We start from the raw sequence: 22,908 nt of genomic DNA, 5'->3' as shown, positions 1-22,908 counted from the left end.
AAAGGATGGGTTATGGGATGTCTATAAGGATGTTCACATGGGATCCTATGCCGAACTCTGTGCAGAGAACCATTCAATAACAAGAGAGGAAATGATAATTTATAGCCGATCACTCTTCAGACAGGTTTCATCAGGTCATAATTATAGGAGCCTTTTCTATTTGTTTTGATGGCTTTGTCTTTTTCTCAGGATAACCATGCAATTCAGAGTTTTGAACGAGCAATTGCTTCCTAACAAAGTGGTGCCTTTACATGGGAAATTGTTCCAGTTGAAGTCCCTGGGGGAAGGGGGAAACCATCAACCCTTGTCGATAAAGATGAAGGACCAGGAAAGGTAATTATCCAAATTACTTGAGCTATGGTAATATTCCTTGTATACTGATAGGAACTTATGAAATACATGTCTGTATATATATTTGTATATGCAAACATTTCTTATTTTACTGTCATTTAAAGCTTGTTAGAAGAATATAGGGTTTCTAAGCAGAATGATATGCATGTGAACAATTCATCAAGAGAAGTCAGGGTTGGAATTTGTAGTTCTGTTTTATCTTGCATACATAACACATTCTGTCCATGTTCATTATAGCTACTAATCTATTTAATTATCTAGTCATTAATTTCGTCAATATTCATTTGAATGTAAACCAATATATCGTTATTTATTTCCTCTTATAATGCCAGTTTGATGCTGACTAGGGAGGGTTCTATTAGTGCATAAATCGTTGCAGTCCTTGGAGGGTTAGATGAAAATCACGTGAAACCTAAGGGGGTGGGACGATGTATGCTCTACTTCTAATCATGGAGATTCTAGCACGATTTATGCCTTCTTTCCTTAAGCCATTCATGCATTAATTGTTCTAGGCTGAGATAATTCACATATTATATAACCCTGCATGGCCTAAGACGATTTACATAATATTAGTAACAGGATAATCACGTTTCAAAATTCGTTTCAGGAAAATCGAACAATTTTGCTTCCCATAAGATTTATTTAAGTTAAAAATCCTTAAATAATGTTATTTATAGAAAAAATGATATTTAATTTCGGATAACCAATGAATTAATTATTGTCATTATATTAGTTATAGTAATACGTTGATGAAAATTGATAAAAGCGTGTTGCTTGTATATGTATATACATACAAATCAAATAGTCTAATTTATTTGACTCCAATTTTTTTTAAAAAATTAACACAATCTGGACGCGGCAATTTCAATTTTTTATTAAAAAAAAATGTTGAATTCCACCATTTTGGGCTAATGATTTGGGTTGTGTGTGTTAATTTTTTTTAAATTTAGATAAGTCTATTTTGAATCCAGCTATTATTGTATTGAAAATTTTCAAATTTTCTTTGCCATGACATTATATTGACCAGTTTTTTTGTGGACCTCGCCCAATATCAAATTGGTTAGTCCGATTTGATTATTTATATTTAAAAAAGAGTTAATACTATATTAAAAAAATATATATCTATCCAATATCAATATATAAGACTCGATATTAATCATATAAAAAAGGATTAAAACTCCACTTCGATCCTTAATCATTGTTCAAAATAACAATTCGTCTTTATTGATTGGAAAAATGACAATGCGGTCCCTAACTACTAATTCTATCAGACTTTATAGCCCTTCTATTAAACTCTCTATTAAGAGTTAACGGATCTTGCCTACGGGTAATGTGACCTGATTGCATGTCAAAAAATCATTCTAAGAGACAAAATGCTCTTTGTTGTGTCAGTAATACGCTACAGTAAATTAGGACAAATGAACCCCTGTTCGTAAGACACTTAAACTTCTAACTAATTATAAACCTAGACACATAAATTCATAATAAACCATAAAATAGGACAAGTATCTCTAAATCTCAACAAATTATTGTACCTACTACTGCACTAGTTGTTGGCCTTAGTTGGTAGTAACTTCAGTTCCTTGCTTCTTCTTCTTAGGTTGCAGGGATTTTGTTTAAAGAAATGTGCAAGGGTTGATCTCGAATGGTGGTATTTTCACCACTTTGATTGATGGACAATGCAAATATGAAAAAATTGATTTGGCCTTGAAAAATTTTTAGGTAATGATCAATCAGGGTATTAAAACGGACTTGATCATGTACAATGCAATGATCGATGGCCTTTGTAAGATTCCCGATTTGAAGGAAGTTTGTAAAAATGAGATAAGTGAGAGAAGTTTAAAACCTAACAAAATTACATTCACAACACTAATAGATAGATATTGCAAGGATGAGAACATAACATTTGTATTGGAGATTTAGAAGAGAATGATAAATTAAGGGAGATTGAACTTGATGAGATAGTTTTTACTGTGATCATATAAAGGCTTTGGGGAGGAAAAGAAGGAGAAGGAGGAGCAAGGAACTAGGGATGGCAACGGTCTCCATGGGATGGGGACATGCCCCCCGCCTGCAAGAATCCTCCCCGTCCCCGCCCCATCCCCGTGACAGGTAACGGGGACCCCGTACCCACCGGATATTTGGATATCCACGGGTTTGGAGGAAATGAATAAGATAAAAAAGTAACAAAAATCCAGTGAACAATGACATCCCAACAAACTCAGTATTATAATCCAAAGTTCTAATGTTCCAATTTTACAGTAAGAATCCAAAACCTAAATTTAGCAATTAACAAAACCAAATCATAAACCTAAACCCAATTTCACATCAACAGAAATCAAAACTTAATCTCAATTTCATCAAATAAAAATCAAAATATATATATTCTCAAATCTCAGTTAATAGAAAGTCAAACACATCCAATTGATTGCAAGATGGCCGGCTGTGGAGTAGAGTTGTCATGGAGTAGAGGCATTGCTGGAGTAGAGTTGTCATCGATGACGACATAGATCTGAGGCTTCATCGCGAAGCAGAGGTAGAGGCATCACGAAGCAGAGAAAGAGGTGGCGCGAAGCTATGAGCAACAAGCAGTGAGCGACGCAATGAGAAGAAGAATGTGACCAGTGGTTGTGATGGAGGAAAGTCAGGAACGATGACGTGAGGGACTCAGAGGGAGGAGGCCCGCGACGAAGTGAGAAGGAAGATTGGAAAAAGGACTAAAGGAGGAGGTGACAGAGTGCTGGAGAATATTGAGTGAGGGAGAGGCTCGGATAGCGATGGAAGCGAGAAGAGCGACGCAGAGACTTTGATTTAGTGTTGGGGGTAGGGTTTCAACATATATGTGTGTGTGTGTGTCTATATATATATATATATATATATATATATAAGGGTATTTTTATAATTTTAAACTTACAGATATTAAACAGGTACCCACGGGGTGGGCACCTCTCTCCCTGCCCCACCCCATTTATTACACGGGAACCATACCCGGTCCCCACAAAAAAAATACTCCCCAAACCTGCTTCTCGACGGGTAAATATCCGCGGATACCCACCCTGCCAGGAAAAATTACCATCCCTACAAGGAGCTGAGGTTGTCACCAACCAAGGCCAACAACCAGTGCAATATATACAATATATTGTTGAAAATTATGGTTATTTCTTCTATTTTATAGTTTTTTATGGATTTATGTATCTATGTTTATAATGAGTTAGGGATTTAAATATCAAGGTACTACTGACACGATATAAGATGTTTTGTTCCATGGTTCTTTAACACGTAATCAGTTAATTTTATATGGAGGTAAGATTTCGTTAATTCTAGATGAAAAGTTTAATAGAAAAACCAAAAAGTCTGACGAAACTAGTGGTTAAGATCGCATTGTCATCTTCCATTCGATGAGGAACACGTTATTATTTTGAACAATGATTAAGAGTTGGAGTAGAATTTTGCTTTTAAAAAAAGAGTAAACTACCATTCCTATCCACGAAAGTTAAAAACGCTGATAGATCTACCCATAAAAAAGAAATTACCATTTGTACATATAAAACATGGGTTCTATACAACAAAATTATCCAAACACTAAAAAATCACATAAAAATCCCAAATTACCCTTATCATCATTGTTTTCAATTTTTCATTGAACTCGGAACAGAGTGCTACCACATAATGTCCCTGCAACAAATCAATTGCCAAACTCAAACAGGCCATGTGGAAAATTGAACGAATTGAGCAATCCTCACCTGAGCTAAACTCTGAGAGGTAGGAGTGAGCTTGTTCTGTCATCGGTAGCTCGTTGGAGTAGAAGTGAGAATGAGAACAAGGGCTGAGTTAGGGCTCGGTAGAGGAGGTGTGAGTCTGGTGAGTGGCTCACTGGCCATGGTCTGGACCAAGAGAAAGAATGACTAGGATAGTGAGGTTGGTTCGAGTTCATCGTAGATGGTGGAGACCACGGTGGTTTGCGACAGTTCTGGTGACTGGAAGTGCAAACAGGGATGATGGCAGGACTGTGATGGTGGTTCAAAGGTCTCTGGTTTTTGAAGAGAAAAAAAAAGGGGAAGAAGGAGAAGTGAATTAGGGTTCGGTGGTTTAAAACAGATGGTGAAAGAGACATAAAGAGAGAGAGAGCTCGCTGCGGTTTAGGTTCACAAAGGAAACTGCGGTGGTGGCTGTTGGCGCGGTGGCCATCGATGGCACTGGTTCGGTGATGAGGAGAAGGTAGCCACAGTAGGTGAGGGTGGTCGATGGTGAAGAGAGGAAAGGCGGGGCACTGCAGCTCTAGAGTTGCTAGCAGCGACGAAGCAGGGGCTGGTGCGAAGGTCTTCTAGTCGGCGAGAGCGAGACAGAAAAGGAGATAAGGAGGGGTGGCTATGGCGGAAGAAAGACGGCAGCGGTGGTTGTTGACACTGAAAGCTACAAGAATGGAAATAGAGGCTGCGACATCGTCACGGAGGAGGAGAGGTGGCTCGCGGTTGAAAAGATTGCTGCTAAGATTGTTTGAAAATCAATTGATTATTGGTGAGAGATAGAAGATGGAGTTAATGGTGGTGGTGGTGGTAAGATGATGAGTAGATAAGGATAATGGAGTGATTAGTGGAAAGAATAAAGATAATACGAATAATAATAAAGATTGATCCGTTACCTTATAACTCAGTCTTTATTATGCATTATGAGTTATAACTCTGCGTTAACTATCATTCATTCTTTTGCTTGTAACTGACACCTTCATTACCGACTTAATGACCATCATTTCTATCTTAATGACCAAACGGTCATAACATCAATTCTATTCATCAATTTTATGTCTATAAAAAGAACCTTCTATATCTAATCTCAATAATACATTCTATATTCATAAAATTATTATAAACAATACATTCTATATTCATAGAATTATTATAAACAATACATTCTATATTCAATTATTCATAGAATTACTATAAACACAACATAACACATGATAACTTTCATTTCATGTCTTACATTCTATATTCATAGAATTATTATATACCTCTTAAACACTTACTGACTTGAACGTCGGATTGTCTTTTGCAGGTACCCACCCCCTTGTTCTCTCCTTGCCGACGTATAACTCATCCCGACGAGAAGCTTGAAGACATTCATCGACGGACGAGCTATACACCGGCCAAACTCAGCAAGAACAAAGATAATTTAAAAATTTTATGTGATTTTTTAGTATTTAAATAATTTTATTGTATAAAACTCATATTTTATGGATACGAATAGTATTTTGATTATTTTTTCTTTTATAAATAAATCTATTTGCATTTTTAATTTTTGTGAGTTTAAAAATAGCACATCAGGCTGGCGGAATTTATTTTGATTATGGAAAAGCAAGTGGTGTTTTGGGAGATTATGGGAGGCTGGGGTGATTTACCGTGGGGTGGGAAAGCCAGTCAACACGCAGGGGCGAGGTGACGAGGCAACCAACGCAGCCTCTGACACCACGCAGGGGCGTGGTGAAGCTGGCGGACTTCGTGTCACCACCACGCAGGGGCGAGGTGACTTGGCGACCATGCATGCGTGTGACACCACGCAGGGGCGTGGTGCAGCTGGCGTCGCGGAGTTCCGAGGTCGTTCACCTCGGGGGGGCGTGGTGCAGGTGTCGGCATGCAGGGGACAGGCTCCCCGGTAAACAGCACAAGCGTGGCCTCTCTTCAAGCTCTCAAGCTCTATATAAGAGCATTCCCCCCCCCCCCTTATAACATTCATAACAACACGAGAGTCCCCCCCCCCCCCCCAATTCATATACACGGTTTTGAGAGAGAGGTAGTAGTGAGAGGGAAGAAAGGTTTTGTAGGAGAAGGGGTTGCTGCTGTTAGGAGCATAGTGAGTGAGAAAAAAAATTATTTTGTATTTATTTTGAAAAATGGTTCGTAATTATAATGCTCCGGAGGATCATATAATAAATTATTTGGATCATCCTATATATGTAAGTTGGTAAATTAAATTTTTGTTGTATATATTTTATCTGTTATTTTTTGTTATTTAATATGTTCCATAATAATTTTTTGTTAATTTAAAATAAATTTTCTAATATAAAAAAAAAACTAAAATAAAATATTATATTGTACCATAGTATAATATAATATACTATACGATAAAGTAAAATTTTTTTTAAAAAACTCTAATAAAATAAAAAAATGATGTATATACTGTAAGTAAATTTAAATATGTATACTATACTTTGAACATATTCAAAAGTTTAGCCTGTAAATGTGGTAATGTTAATCAAATAAATAAATATTAAAATTATATATAAGTTGTTATTTATAATATTAAAATATTAGAGATGATAATATTTGTTTATTAATAAATGAATAGTTATAACTAATGTAACAAATATATTTTTGTTGATGCAGCCTAACAGAAATTTGTTGGTGCGTAAATTGGATCCGCCACAGACTGATTTTCTAGAACTGTATTCCACTCCAATGCGGAACTCTCCGTCCTCGGGATCAGCAACGCCTACAGAAAGTGCCCATTATCGTTTGTTAATCAATCCGAAGTATATATTAAAGATAACAAATTATTTGGTCATCACGTACCTATGTTTGAATATTCCGGAAATTCCGGTGCATGCATGGCGTCGAGATCCAACTCACGCATAAAAGGTGGCACGTTCATCGGTTGACTGATCGATGGGTGAACCACTACATTAGCAGCTGCTGTCTCAACTCCCACATCACCATCCTCATCTTCGTCGCCGACTTCATAAGTGGCTTCGAAGTCCTCTTCGCTGTCACTATTCATTTCCTCGTACACTGCAGCTCTATCATCCTCCACCTTTAAGTCATTTTGAATCCCTTCCGCCACTTCCGTTTCAAACTCAACATACAGCTCAATATGGGGCTGTCGCATCTGAGTCTGCCGGTGAATTTGAAACATATTATGCATAGTCACTTCGTCAGTGATTGGCATGGTATCAAACTGTATTAGGCCACCAAAAACTACAACCGGATTACGGTACAGAATTCTGCTGACTCTCATTAACGTACCGTTCTCCATGCTTTGACAGAGACCATTCCGAAGTTCCATAAACGTCATGGTGCATGGAACCACAAACGAAAATGGATTCTGGCAGACGAACCTCACTCCCTCATGAGTATTACGTATTATCTCACCGTCGCGATACACTACCAAGTTTGCAGTACCCTCCATTACCCCAGAAACACCCTCAAAGAACACTCACACACTTCCTTAGAATGAAAATGAATCCGTGCACTGCCTTATATAGAGAGTAGCCTTCACCACGCCCCCACGTTTTGATTGCGCCAGGCGAATCACGTTCTGCCACGTGTCATTATGCTCCCACGTGATACAGCAACACGCCCCCACGTGATGCATAGGTGGACCAACCACGTGCCGCCACGTCAGCAACACGCCCCCACGTGTTGCCAAAGTGGCAATTTCTTCCATTGCCAACTCATCAACACGCCCCCACGTGGTGCTTGCGTGGCCCATTCATCTTTCGCCACGTCATCACCACGCCCCCACGTGCTAGGTTAGCACGCCCCCACGTGCTACCACCGTGTCCCAATCATGCTGCGCCACGTCAACTCACGTTACACTTGTCGCAGCCTCCACGCCCCTGCGTGTTGAACTTGACTCCATCATTGGATAAAACACCCTATTCTCCCATTTCTAACCAAAACACCACTTTAATTCCCATATTAAAATTTTTGACCCTCAGGCTGGTCGCAAGTATTTTATTTTTGTTTATAATTTTTGACGGTGGTCCAAGTAGTGATGTGGTTTCTAAATTCTAATTAATGTCATGGTATGGTTAAACCCGGCAACAAACTACTAAATAATAGAATTTAATTTATGTATGTATGTATTTAATGAAGATAAAGGACATATGTTAATGTTAATGTTAATGTTGTCCCTCACACTTGGTTTGTATCCTGCGTCCTCACTCCTCACTCCTCACTCCTCACTTGTTGCTGAACCCCATCCCTTTGGCCTCTGCTCTAAACAGTAAACACACTACATTTTTCTCCCTTTTATGAATGCCTACTGCTACTACCTTCACTCTCTAACCACTCTCTCATTATCCACTCTTCACCCCTGCATTCTTCTCTTCTCTTCCGCCGCCGCAACCACTACCACCACCCTTCCATGCACACCACGTAGCTAACAAACAAACCAACCAACAAGCAAACACAAGGAAAAAAAAAAAACCGAACTTTCAGCAAACCACCTATGGATCTCTTCTCTTCCTCCCACTCCACTCTCATTATCTTCTTACTCCTCACACTCACACCCCAACAAGGTAACTGAGGCACTAAAAGAGCAACCTTTCTCACTGTTTCTCACTTCTTTCTTGTCTTTTACTGCATACTCCTAACTCCACTTTTTTCTTCAGGTACTGTTATGGGTGCTACCTTCACATTCGTCAACAGGTGCGACTACACTGTCTGGCCCGGCATTCTCGCAAATGCCGGTAGCCCAGCACTCGACAGCACCGGTTTCGAGCTTCCAAAGGCCACTTCTAGAACCTTCCAAGCTCCCACCGGTTGGTCCGGTCGCTTCTGGGGCAGAACTGGCTGCAACTTCGACGGATCCGGCTCCGGTTCATGCCTCACCGGAGACTGCGGCTCCGGCCAAATGGAGTGCAACGGCGCCGGTGCAGCCCCTCCCGCCACCCTCGCCGAGTTCACCCTCGGCACCGGCGGTCAGGACTTCTATGACGTGAGCCTGGTGGACGGTTACAACCTTCCGATGATCGTTGAAGGCAGTGGCGGGTCGGGGCAGTGCGCGTCGACGGGTTGCACTTCGGATCTGAACCAGCAGTGCCCTTCGGAGCTTAAAGCGTTGGATGGAAGCGCGTGTAAGAGCGCGTGTGAGGCTTTTGGGAGCCCTGAGTACTGTTGCAGTGGCGCGTATGGGTCACCTTCCACTTGTAGGCCTTCTATTTACTCGGAGATGTTCAAGGCTGCTTGCCCTCGATCGTATAGCTACGCATACGATGATGCTACGAGTACTTTTACGTGTACGGGTGCTGATTATACGGTTACCTTTTGTCCATCCTCTCCAAGGTAAAAATATTGGGTTTTGCCACCCTTTGTCCCAAGTCATTTGTTAATCATATTATAAAAAAGAAAATATTTTAATATTTTTGATATATTCAATATATTGAAAATGTAAAAAAATTATTTTTTATGGTATGTTAACCAGATGTTTGTTATATCATAGGATAGCAAAATTCATAAAATAAAAAAAAAGGAAAAAGAAGAATCTCTAGCTTTATTCTTTGTTGATTGATTACATTGTTTATTATATTATATGGTGGCTACTCAGTTTTAGTTTATTGTTTTATTAACCTCATGAGAATTAGAAAGGAGACATCAGTGAGTTAAATTATTAAAAAATGCCATCGTACACCAAAAATAGGTGTCAAATCGTTTATTATTATTCATTGGTACCAATAAAAATATGTATTGTTTTGCTTATCTTTAATGTGTATATATTATGAAAAAGTTTTTAAGTATATTCATATTTCAGTATATTTTAACCAATGATCTTAGTTATATATTATATATTTCAGTATATTCATACTTTCCCTATATATATTCATATATTTGATAGAAATTGGAGGGTGAGTGGAAGGTAGGTAGCGTGTTCTATAGGGTCAATTCCAAAGGTGAGCTTTTTAATGCTTATGTTGGTAAATTACATAAAGTGATTGTTTGTTAGGGTTAGTGACAATTAATGATGGCTGGTTCTGTGTTTGTGGAATAAATGCTTTTATTACAGGACTATAAAATAACAACCATCTTAGCATTATACTACTAAAAATTGTTATTAATATAAAATATACATAAAAAAATTGAATAATATATTTATACACATTTATAATATTAATTTTAGTAGTTAATTTTGATATATAAATAGTATTTTTGATAAAATAAATAACATTATTTATTCAGCAAAAGAGTCTAAGCGATATTAGTAGCGATTAAAATGTTGAATATCTGATTTGTATGGTTGCAGTCAGAAATCTTCAAGAGACACAACACCAATGAGTTCAACAACACCAACAATAGGGTCAGGCATAGGAACACCAATGACACCAACAACGCCCATGGCTTCAGGAACTGGGATTGGAACACAAACAGGAACCGGAACTGGAATCGGAACCGGATCAACAGGATCCCAAGAAGGTGCAGGTTTTGCATACACCGGTGCTGGTGTTGGTGTTGACCCTGGCCTTGGTTATTCATCATCAGTTACTGGTTCTGGTTCTGGTTCCGGTTCGGGTTCCGGCGAAGCCATGCTTGCAGATGGTTCATATTTAGCTGGTTTAGCCATGGGAGACTCACCTAGGAGTACAACATTTTCCTCTGCATTTCTCTATTCTGCAAGTTTTTTTCTTATTCTATCTTGTTATTTCCTTTAGGCTTTAGCTTCTATTATTGCACCATTTTCATGGACTTTGGTTTGTTAAATTAATATTAAATGTAAATGGTTCTTAGGGATATTTTCGGGTTTTTAATGGTGGGTTCGATGAATTTTGGCTCTTTGCAACTAAAGCTGGCACAGATTCTTCTTGCATTATGTAAACCACTCACCTCAATATTCTCCCCGTCATGGAAAAAATGAAGGAAAAAAAATCCATGTTTCACGTTAAAGTGCTTTTTTCTTTTTTAATATTAATGTTGGGAGTGTTTATGTCTATCTCTCTGCAATGGGAGGAGAGCTTTTTGGGGTTCTATGATTGTTGGGGGATTCAAAAAAGGTAACATATTGTACGCAATTTTGGGCTGGCTTTGTTGGTTTCACATGTATCGTATTCATTGGTAATGATTATTTAAATTAATGTTTACTCCATTGTTATGTCCGTGAGAGATTTGTTTGGGAGTTTGAATTTTTCATTAGCGAAGAAAGATTTTTTGAGACATAATAATAATGTGAACGATCTGATTTAAGAGACTTTGATTTGTGTCTGAATTGGGGTCTTAACTTTGCCCCTGTCACAAGTAGTGTGCCTCAGCTTTTGTCTTGTCCCTTCTTTAATTTGGACAAAAAGATTTATGAGATGCATTTGATGGGGACTTTAATTTCTGTACGGCTTTCAAAGTGCAAATATATGAAGTATGACCGTGTTAGAAATTAGAATACACTAAAATGAGTTATGAATCCAGAATATATATTCAAAAAATATATAATAATTAACTTTTATATGTGTGTAGCATTTTTTTATATGAAGTAATAGCGAGGAAATAGATTGTAAATAAATAAGTTTAATTATTTTATCCGTTTTTATATAGTTTCATCAAATTTTTATTTAAATTCTTATATTTTTAATTAAGTTCTTAGGATGACAAATATTAGAATTAACCGAATATTTAAAATAAATATGTCTAATATTTAATTGAATATTCTATTTTATTTAATATAATATTCTGTTAATTCTAACGTTTGAAATTTATTTATAAAATCTGATATAGTATAAAAATTTAATAAAAAATAAAATAAATATAAAGGTTTATTTAAAAATTTAATGAAATTATAGAGATAAAAAAGTAATTAAACCAAATAAGTATGGGACTCCTGCTAAAATTAATAGTCCAACTCAACATTTTTGTAATGGGTTCATTTATGAAATTTAAAAGATTATTTTGATCATTTATATACTTATATTTATTCTTCGTATCGACTAGTAATAAACCACTAAATGATCTTTAATCAGTCGGATTAAAAGATATAACGAAAAAAAAAAATCCCCAATCTCTTGTTTTTTTTTTCTTCATCGAGAACAACAACTAAAGTTAGCAAGAAGATCGTATATTTTATACAAAATAAAAGTAAGATACTATATCTAATTGAAAATGCCTCTCTACTCTCTAGTACTCTCATGCTTCAAATTTGTGCCGCAAGTCTAGTTTATGCTCCTTTTCTTCAGCAATTTTCAAAGAGATGGATAATCTTCTCCAATTGCTGCGGTTTAGGGGACCTACCACTACTCCACTAGCTACATTATGGTTTTAATATTTAATAAGATTTATCTATTTTATGTTCTAAACACAAGTTAAATTTATAAATTAATTTTTTTATTAAAAATATAAAAAAGTTAAATTTTTAATATATTTATTAAATAAAAACATTTAAATTTATGTAAATTAAATCTTTTTGGTTTGACTAATGGCAATTGCGAATGTGTTTGTTGTTACTCGTATTTTTTTTGGGCTTTATATATTTTTTGTTTGTAGTGGGCTTTATTTTATATACTCTTAGTTTTAAGCTTTTACAATCTCTTTGCAACTATGCATGTGTTTTCGAAAGGTAATAGATAAAAGGAATAAAAGATCTTACATGTGCATTCAATGTATAAGGTATTGTGTTGATTCGTATATTTATCTACCATTATTATTAGATGAAATTCAGACTTTAATTTAACTGAAGTTCATATCTCATTTATTGAATAGTATAATATCTGTGGCCTGATATAATCTATTTGTTTGGATAAGCTTCAAAAATTTATTTTTTTGAGTTTTTTTTAAATAAATATTTTTAAAAGATTTTATGTTTAAATATTTTATATAAAAAAATTTATCTATTAATTATATTTAGTATAACAATATAAAAAGTAGTTTTTTATTTATTTATTATGTAAAAAATCTTTTAAAAAAATATAAATTATAATTTTAAAAAAGAATATATATTTTTTAATTTTTTTAATATTTTTTTACTATAAAAAATTTGTCAAATGTACTATAAATAAAAAAATTATTAATATTTTTTTAACAACTTAATAATACCTAAATAAGCTCAATATCTCGTATATTTTATGTGAATAACATTATTAACAAAATATGCAGCTCCCATCCTCACATAGAGGTTTTAGATTCGAATCTCATTCCTAATTTAAAAAAAAAAAAAAGGTACGCGGCTCCCACCTTTGGTATAATCAGAGCATGGCATAAAATTGATACTAAAGTTACATAAAGATTTCCTGTCTAGCTAAACTTTATGGTACACATCATGTGACAGAAATAATTAACCAGTGCAAGAGAATTTACAAATTGAGGTTACTATATGATTTTTCAAGTAGAATGTATATATACTAGTAGAACTCTGAATGGAAATTATCTCCATTCAAGCATTCAACAATTTCTTCAAATAGTTAAATTTACAGATTTGACATGTATATCATGTAAATTACTGCATGCGTCTATGATCTATGAAGGTAACAGTATCATGATCAGGAAAACAATTATATCCTGTTAGATTAACCTGCTACATAATTTTAAACTGAAAAATCAAAGTCTAATACTGATAGTAACATGTTTAGTTTCTCTACCTCCACAGAGAGAAAAAGTTGTATCTGCAGTTTTGTTGCCATATGTGGCAGTGACTCTATATTCTCCTAAGAATCCAAAAATGCTGTAAGAACCATGTTCATCTGTCACTCCTTCTGCATGACCAGTTTGCCATTCTTGAAGAAGCTTGTCCACAACATCACCTGATGGAAGGTTTCTGAAATCATTGTCTGTGAGGCACATTTGGTAGCATCCTTGTGGATGGAGTGCAGTCCATAGCATTATCCCATTCACTGAAGGATGAGAGAAGCCTTCCCTCAACACTTGTTCCAAATAAATAGCCTAAATATGGTAGCAAAGAAATTCACTAAATCAAGAAAATGCTGCTACCAACAAGGGTGTTGGCACACTAGTAGACGCATGCTACAAACCTAGAAAAAAATTGGGGTGCGATTGATTTGCATTTTCATTTTCAGTATTTTTTGTTTCTTAGATTTTGCAAAAATAAAATCAGAAAATGAAAACGCAAACAAAACACACCTTGATTTGAAACACTAGATGACTTACCTGAGTATCTTTATCAAGTGTCTTGCTAATATCAACCTCAGTTAGCCAAATGGGAAGGTTGAGTGTTGCCAACTTGTCTATGATGGCTCTCATAAGGGGAAGATTTGGAACTGTGAAGTGACTTTCTAGGCCAATTCCATCCATGAACACACCATTTTGTTGCAATTCTCTGAGCCTTGAGATATATGTGTCAACAGTTGAATTCACATCACTGCAGGTTTCCACCACATTGAAGTCATTCATGAAAAGGGTAGCTAATGGATCAGATTTATGTGCAGTTTCAAAGAAATGCAATGTGGCATCAGGTCCAAGCCTTTTCTCATAGAAATCAAAGTGAAGCATTTCATTGCTGACATCCCAATGTATGAATTCTTCTCTGTATTGGTTCATAAGACTCTGAATTCTTGAATCAACAGCAGCTTGTAATTGAATTCCGGTAAGGTTTCGCGCCCATGCAGGCGTGTACTTAGGATCTTCCCAGAAGATATTGTGACCTCTAGCTATGATTTTGTTTGTTCTAACAAATTGTAGCATTTGATCTGAAATTGTGTAATTGACCTTGCCTTGATCAGGTTCTGTGGCATACCATTTTAGCTCATTTTCAAATACTGCAGCATTGAATCTTTTCACAAACCAATTCTGTGCAGAACAATTAAAAAAGTCATGAACTAACTAACTACCAATTGAATGTAACTAAGTTTTATGGTTTAATGTCCATGATGAGGAGAATGTTGCAAAACCTGATAGGGCATGTTGCCAAGAATGGTCTTGGCTATTGACGATCCAAAAGGGAAGTCCTTTGAGATCTGCTCTATATTGATGGTGGCTCCTTGCATTCTCTTCCCATTGCTATCTGACACATGAATCGTTACGGCTTGCTTTCGATGCTATCAAATTGGAAAAGATTAAAATATGTTTAGGATGCTGAATTAGACAAAAAAGGAATAAAATACTTATAATTTAGAACAATATCAATCTCATTTCATGTCATAGGCACATGTATATTTTTCCTTATTTTTGAATGTTATGTGCATATTTGAAGGAAAACATGCTGCATTGTGTTATGCTGAAATCTTGGAGCTACAAAAAAGAAAAAAAGTTGATTGTACTAACAGTGTTGATTAGGTACTCTTGATTGAATCTCCATTGCTGCTTAGTAAATGGCTGCAGTGATGGGCTAGCTAACTCTATATTTATATCTTTACCATCAGTGTTCTGCATCATTGTAAAATCATTAATAATGCTAATTTTTGGACAATGCCATTAACTAATAATGCTGAAAAGACAGCATAGCTAAAGTACCTGAAAGAAGAGCATAGATGAAGTAGAAGGCCAATTAAGAAGAAATCCACCTTTAAGAAATGACCAGCATCCACTCTTGGCCAAAACTGTTCCTATGCAATCATAGGTTTCATTTTCTGTTTGCAAGCTTGCCCTTATTAGACCTGAACTTGAACCTTCAATCCTCACCCAAACTATAGTGTTTTTGTAATAAAAAGAGAAGGTGCAATTAGGTATCATATTCAACACTCAAATATAAAATGTGCAAAGAAACACCTATATTCAATGCTAAATTTAACTGAGAAAACCATGGGCAAAGAAATCCATGGTATGAATAAATCATTATTTAACTTATCATTACAACAACAATAATCCGTTGTAGTCTAGGTGGTTAGGATACTCGGCTCTCACCCGAGAGACCCGGGTTCAAGTCCCGGCAACGGAAGCTTTTTTATGAAAATTTTGTTTTCAATTCTTTGATATAGAAGAGTGTAGAAAGAGCATAACCGTACTGGAGAAAGAGTAGATAGTGTCTTGTGTAAGGCTATGGAGAATGAATGAAGGACCATTAACTGCATACAAGGCAATGGCATGTTGAACTCCCCCAGATTGTGGCTGACTCTCAAAAACTCCACCATTGTAAAGTGGCTTCTCAGGTTCCTCTTTGCACTGAAACAAACAAAAATAACATATTTTAGCTTTCTGAAAATGGCACTTCTTCAGTGATATCAGGTGATGAGTTTATTACTATATTGTACCTCAGTGTAAGCAGTGGAATCATACATGGGTCCATCTGCAGCACATAGAAACAAAACACAATAAAAAAAAATGTACTTATTGAAATCAAGTTTAAAGGAGGAAATAGGAATAAGAAAGAACCATGTAAAGGAGAAACCAAACAAGTCCCTACGAAGAGGACTAAAACCATAAAGAATGGAATAATGTCCTGCATGGTTGGACCTGAAGTTTAATTCGAATCTATAGAATGACAATGATGAAAAAAAAAAACCTTTTTTGACAGTGCAAGGAATTATAAGGAAGTGGTTTAGCATTATATACAATACAATACAATTCAACACAAAGACCCGTGTATATATATAGTATCAGTGAATCCAACAAAGGTTGATGCGACAAAAATTGTGAGGTGGATTTGGATTTTTTTGGAGGTGTGGTGTTTGATATCACAAGGGAAACAGTACAGTGTACCCTCTACTTCTTCAATTCACATGTTGATTGAAGGTGAAGGAGAGGTTCATGTGACTATTGTTAATAAAACGCCAATTATGTAATAACTAGCTTGTTGCCAACACGTTTTTGCTATAGTATGTTATTGCAATAGCATCAACTTCAAAATGATATTTGCTAATTCCAAAGTGCAGTATTTAATTTGTAGTAATAAAAACATGTACGATAAGCTGCTTTGTATATTAGTTACTTCTGTTTATAGTTGACCTACTACAGATGATGAAGGGCGCATAAATTTTTTTTGGTGAAAGTAGTTGAGTGATTTACAAATAAGGACTATATGTTTGGTAGATGTTGCACAACTTCATAAAACCACTTCCCAAATGACACAAATAATTATTAACCCATTAATTTTCAGTTGTTATATATATAGACATATAATAAAAAAATATCTTGAAAATTGTGGTTCCATGGTAATAAGATGGAAAACCGTACTACCAAGAATGTTGCAGCTAAAATCATCACTTTTTGATAATGAAATTAAATTAATATGAAACAATGCTGATCAAGTGATGAATGTCACATGAGAATCACCAAGAAGAACATGATGATGAGCATGCGCACACTTCGTATTGGGACCATTTATATATAGGAATGTGCATTTCCATTTAAGTTTTAAGGGATGGAGTGTTTCTGTGTACAAGTAAACATTAATAAAGCCTATGCTTCAAGCATGGGGCACAGCATGGGAGACTCAAAGTCCCGCAAGCAAAGCCACATGAAGTGAACTTTGAAACACAATTCCAAACTTTACTTTTTAAGTGAAGTATCAAGCATGCTTTCCTATTGTCCCTTTGCTACGCCCATTACAAATTCTTTTTTTGGTGTCTTGGACCAAATGCTGAAAAGGCTTGGGTGAGTTTTAGGAAGCGCCCCTTTAGAAGAGGCGTTTCAAGCCCGGTTATTTTTTGGTTTCGTGGCATCGTTTGAATTTGACACGTGATGATATAGCTGATAGTCTCGTGCAACGAGAAGAACGGTGAAACCTGCAATCGGAAAGATCCCATTTTTTATTAATTACATTTTTGGCTGGTGTGTTTGTGGTGGAAACATGATACATAAATATTACGGGGTATGTCTAAAACGAGCTCAACGATTATATGTTTATTGAATGAGCCACATTGATATAGGCCATTAGATCTTATTAAATGAAAATCAAAGATTAATATAAAAAAAGAGCATTGATGGACTCTAATAGATATAGAATATCTTAGTACATAAATAAATACTTTAAATGGCAATACTTTAATGCACAATACTTTAAACGGTAATAGAATCTTAGATTCTTAAATAATTAAATATAAAATATAAGAATATTTTTTATTTATTAAAATTAATTATTATGCAAAATTTTTTTTATAATATTAAAAATTATATTAAAATAATATTTTAAACTATAACTAATATAAAAATATAAAATAATTAAAATTTTATTTTATATTACTTGACAAATAATTAGATTATTATATTTAAAATTTATTAACTAACTATGTTTATTAAAGATATTATTAAATTTATTAACTAACCATATGCGGCACGGGCCAACCCGCCCCGCCAACTAAAATGGGTACAAAATGCTAGCCGTTTGACTTTTTTTTAAAAAAATAAAATTAATTAAAATTAACAAAAAATAATATTTAAATAATTAAATACAAATAAAAAATAGTCAAATTATAATATAATTTTTTTACTATCTTTTTTTAAATTTTTAACTTCAATAAAATTGTTCAAAATAATATTTGTTAATAGAACTATCTTTATTTTAAAAAATAAGTCACATAATTTGAACATATATACGAAATTATAAAATAAAATAAATAAAATCACATAATTGGAACATATATACATAATTTGGCGAATTTTTTTAATTTGACAGATTTCAAATTCTAGCCCGACCCACCTTTTTTAGCGAGTTCGACGGGTCGGCCCAACTAATTCGACCCGTTTTACCACCCCATATATATATATATATAAAAGAAGATTATCACATATATTATTATATAAAGATAGAAATTTTTTGTTCCAAAAAATATAAAATAAATAAATACAAAAAATATAAATTTTTTTATTCATTAAGATTAATTATTATATAAATTTTTTTATAATATTAAAATGATCTTTTAAACTACAACATAAAAATATAAAATAAATAAAATTTATTTTCTATTACTAAAAAAATAATTAGTTTATTATATTTAAAATTTATTAACTAATTACTTTGTTAAATATATTATTATATAATATAATATTTTTTATCAAAATATTTATAAAAATAAAATTTATTTAAAACGTTATATATATTACATGAAAACATTAACTTTTTTATTTAGGTATGTATTTAAAATTATATTATTTATTCTGTTTTTTTTTTTAATTAAAAAAATAAAAAAATAAATATTTTTATATATTATATATAGTATTTTAAATAAATTATTTTTTTAAAATATTTTTATGCAAAATTATATTATATAATAATATTTTTAATAAAAGTAGTTAATAAATTTTGAATATAATATTCTAATTATTTACCAAGTAATATACAATAAAATTTTAATAATTTTATATTTTTATGTTACAGTTTAAAATATTATTTTAATATAATTTTTTATTATTATAAAAAAGTTTTGCATAATAATTAATTTTATCAAATAAAAAATACTCATATTTTATATTTATATATTTTATATTTAATTATTTAAGAAAAAAAGATTCTGTTATCGTTTAAAGTATTGTGTATTAAAGTATTGCCATTTAAAGTATTTATTTATGTACTAGGATATTCTATATTTATTAGAGTCCATTAATGCTCTTCTTTTATATTAGCCTTTGATTTTCATCTAATAAAATCTAATGACCTATATAAATGTGGCTTATTCAATAAGCACATAATTGGTGAGCTCGTTTTAGACATACCCAATATTACGTAAGTAGCAATTAAATATTTTTTTGGGACTAAGATTTTTTTATATAGAAACCTTTAAGAGATTAGCCATGGACTTTTTGGTAGCTGGCTTCTAAATATTTTTTTGAATTATGTTAGTCAAATTTTTTAAAGAAAAAATGTCAATGAATAAGACCTAATGTAATGTAGAATAAAATTTTGAAAGTGTTTGACTTAATGTAATGTCAAATTTTTTATTGTAGAATTAATTATAAATTGTGTACTTAATTAAATGAAATTTTAGAGTAAGTATTTTGTTGGAAAAATTGAGGTTGAATAAGAACCTATCTAACAGTGAAAGGATTAAAAATAATTTTTCCATAACCTGTACCATTAAATAAGTAACATCAAGAAACAGTAAATATATTGACAAAAATTAAATAATCAAACACTATAATATTTATAGTAAAAATTTTAAAAAAAGGGACAAAAATTCACGAGATCTAATTTAGTAAACTTTTTTATTATTAAAATAATATGTATACAATCAGTCTTTATAATAGTACTATGACATCTCAACAATTAATAAAATATATCATCAAAACTCATGAAATCAGCATAAGTCTTCTATAAAAATAGGTATCTTAAATCAGACAAAAAAAAGTAATATAACTAACAAATTATATTTTATTGTTTATCTCTACACCAGAAATAACATTGAAATTTCATAAAAAATAAAACGAGTTTACCAATTTAATGTGTACAATATTGGACTATTCTTTCTCTCAAATTTCTTTTTCTTTTCTACACCGAGAAGCACTCTTCTCTCCCTCACGGTTTAATTTTCTTTCTTTCAAAAAAAAAAAGAGAGGCATTAACTCAGATTATGCAAAAGCATAACATGAAAAAAATGTGAATCAATGTAGCAATGTTAGGACTATAATTCCATAAGATGGATATCACGTTAGTCCCTTTGATCCAAAGTCAGATAGAAAATCCATCATTTTCAAAAGACAATAGTTACTGTATTAGTGTTTGCATTAGTGTTTCCAGTGGGATTTTGCTGCACCTCTCACTGTCTATCTCGTGGTGGAAATTGATGCTCAACCGGCTGAGGCCAGGGTGTAGAAGGGAGGGGAATAGTGGCCCTGGCAGTTCATTACAAAAATAAAATATAATCAATCTCCCTCTCTTTTTCCTTCTTCTATTAAGGCAGAAAGTTTAAGTGGATTCAACCCAGTAGCATAGTCAAGCAGTCTCAATTCGAAAACAAAAAAAAACTTTAGAACACGAATATAAAAACCTTTACATATATTTTCAACTTTAAAAAATAATTCACTGAACCGCCCTACATCATTATCGCCGAATCCACCAGTGAAGAATTGTAAATTCAGAAAACCTGTTTCTATAATAAATATTAGTAACGCAGTCACTTTTTAAATTAACGTTACCATCCAAGGTGAAATAAAAAAGCAACAAAAAAAAATCCACATAACCATTGTTTTTGGTGTCAAGGTTACGGAGGAGCCTAGAATGCCTCTTCTGAAGGAGCGCATCCTAAAACTCACCTATTTTCTCTTGGTTTTTATTTTACAGAAACTTATTAATTGAGAGGATTTTTAACAAAAAATATAAAAAATTTAAAAGTTCTCATATATTTATTAAAGTTTTTTAAAAAACTTTTACTAATCAATAATCATAATCATATTAGCTTAATCTTTTTCTTTTTCTAATTTTGAAAGGTTATTTACATGCAAAACAACAAGAGTAAATGTTAAATTTTTTTTTTCAAATTTTGTGTAGGTTAATTAGTTATTCTAATATCTGAATTAAATTAATAGAAAAAATTACCATTTGTACTACCATTTGTACTCATGAATTTTGCGAACGCTGACAAAAGTACCCATCAAACAAGAAAACTAATGTTGTATCCAAACTGTGATTTTTCGTTAACTTTTTAATAAAATTTTTAAATTACCCCTTCTATCTTCTTCCCCAAATTATAAATTTCACAACCCTCATCATTCATCTTCCTCCTCTGCCAGCTACCATGAAGACGTTTCCTCCCTCTGACACCTTTTATTGGTACAAAAATGAAGACCTCGTACCGAGGTGGCTTGGAGCTATGGAACCATCATCATCATCACCAACCGGAACACGACCTCATACCTCAAGCAAGGCCTCTCTTCCACCAAGATCTTTATAGCTCCGCAGCTGCTCTAGGAGTGGGTCCAACCACCGTGTCCGACGATCAGTCACCCTCGAGATTGGCCTTCCTGGTAACGGCGTCAGCCGTGGAGAGCAGAACAGGAAGTGGAGCAGGTGGGATTAGCTGCCAAGACTACAGGAACCAGGCGAAGAAGGATTGTCCTCACATGCGGTGCAGGATATGCTGCAAGAGCGGTGGCTTCGATTGCTAAACCCATGTCAAGAGCACTTGGGTTCCTGCTTTTCAGCGCCGTGTGAGGCAGCAGCAACTCGCCTCTATCCAACAACAACAACAGCTTCTTGCTGCTGATGTTCCCAAGTGCCAAAGAGATCATGCCTGGTGTCTAGCAGAGGAGGAAGACGAAGGATGAGGGTTGTGAAATTTGGAATTTGGAGAAGAAGATAAAAGGGGTAATTTGGGAATTTTATTAAAAAGTCAACGAAAAATTACGGTTTGGATATTATTGTCACACAGAACCCATCTTTCATGGGTACAACGTTAGTTTTCTTGTTTGATGGGTATTTTTGTCAGCATTTACAAAATTCATGGGTACAAATGGTAGTTTTTCCTAAATTAATATACCAAATTAACTTTACTTTTTTTGGTGGGAGAACGGGGTGAAGGACCCCAAGACAGCACAAAAAACTAGAAAAACAAAACAGGGCTGAGTAATCAAGCTCCTCTTATTCTAAAAGATCCTAGCTAGACTATCCATGGCAATTGCATAATACGTATCCGGGGGTGCTGCATCAAAAAGATGAAGGTCGAAGGGGAGGTCGTGGCCTTTCTTGGCAAGAATATCAACCACTGTGTTCGCCTCACGAAGGGTATGAATAAACTCCACTTTTTGGATTCTGCTGGTGACTATATTTATATCAGACACACTCGACAAAATTGATAGCCGTCGTAGAATTTGATTCAATGATCACTTGTTATTTAGCACAAGCAATCTGCAATCCTTGATAATTCCCCATAACTCCGCATGCATGATAGAACAACTTCCCAAGTTGCACATAAAGGCCACTATAAATCTGCCCAAACTGTCCCTGAGAATTCCATTGCAGGTTGCATTGTTGTTTGGGGAGAGA

At 34.1% G+C, this 22,908-nt stretch overlaps 2 protein-coding genes and 1 non-coding gene across 3 annotated transcripts; 2 read left to right on the top strand and 1 right to left on the bottom strand.

Annotated features, from left to right (window-relative positions):
• Nucleotides 1–8,300: 8,300 nt before the first annotated feature.
• LOC130969108 (thaumatin-like protein 1) lies at nt 8,301–10,907 on the top strand. The gene is made up of 3 exons (XM_057894696.1): nt 8,301–8,647; nt 8,741–9,413; nt 10,369–10,907. The coding sequence occupies exons 1-3, from the start codon at nt 8,578–8,580 to the stop codon at nt 10,772–10,774; spliced, it is 1,149 nt and encodes a 382-aa protein (XP_057750679.1). The 5' UTR covers nt 8,301–8,577; the 3' UTR covers nt 10,775–10,907.
• Nucleotides 10,908–13,545: 2,638 nt separating this feature from the next.
• LOC130970512 (endo-1,4-beta-xylanase 5) lies at nt 13,546–17,258 on the bottom strand. Its single transcript, XM_057896625.1, has 9 exons — nt 17,169–17,258; nt 16,365–16,431; nt 16,244–16,278; nt 15,998–16,154; nt 15,507–15,679; nt 15,318–15,419; nt 14,945–15,091; nt 14,205–14,843; nt 13,546–13,979 (listed from the first exon to the last, which is right to left on the bottom strand). The coding sequence occupies exons 1-9, from the start codon at nt 17,190–17,192 to the stop codon at nt 13,638–13,640; spliced, it is 1,686 nt and encodes a 561-aa protein (XP_057752608.1). The 5' UTR covers nt 17,193–17,258; the 3' UTR covers nt 13,546–13,637.
• Nucleotides 15,858–15,930, top strand: TRNAE-CUC (transfer RNA glutamic acid (anticodon CUC)). The gene has a single exon. It is a non-coding gene; the product is annotated as a tRNA-Glu (tRNA).
• Nucleotides 17,259–22,908: the final 5,650 nt, after the last annotated feature.

The sequence above is a fragment of the Arachis stenosperma genome, chromosome 3, assembly GCF_014773155.1.
Source record: "Arachis stenosperma cultivar V10309 chromosome 3, arast.V10309.gnm1.PFL2, whole genome shotgun sequence".
Taxonomy (NCBI): domain Eukaryota; kingdom Viridiplantae; phylum Streptophyta; class Magnoliopsida; order Fabales; family Fabaceae; genus Arachis; species Arachis stenosperma.
Note: the sequence above shows the minus strand (reverse complement) of the source record. Positions and strands in the feature narration are given on the sequence as shown.

Excerpts from the sequence above, each read along its gene's own strand:
- LOC130970512 (XM_057896625.1), bottom strand. The coding sequence starts at position 17,192 with ATGATTTTAGCTGCAACATTCTTG. Across the intron at positions 16,279-16,364 it reads TTTGGTTTCTCCTTTACATG|ATGGACCCATGTATGATTCC; the intron begins GTTCTTTCTTAT and ends TATGTGCTGCAG. Across the intron at positions 16,155-16,243 it reads ATTCCACTGCTTACACTGAG|TGCAAAGAGGAACCTGAGAA; the intron begins GTACAATATAGT and ends TGTTTGTTTCAG.
- LOC130969108 (XM_057894696.1), top strand. The coding sequence starts at position 8,578 with ATGGATCTCTTCTCTTCCTCCCACTCCACTCTCATTATCTTCTTACTC. Across the intron at positions 8,648-8,740 it reads CACACTCACACCCCAACAAG|GTACTGTTATGGGTGCTACC; the intron begins GTAACTGAGGCA and ends TTTTTTCTTCAG. Across the intron at positions 9,414-10,368 it reads TTTTGTCCATCCTCTCCAAG|TCAGAAATCTTCAAGAGACA; the intron begins GTAAAAATATTG and ends GTATGGTTGCAG.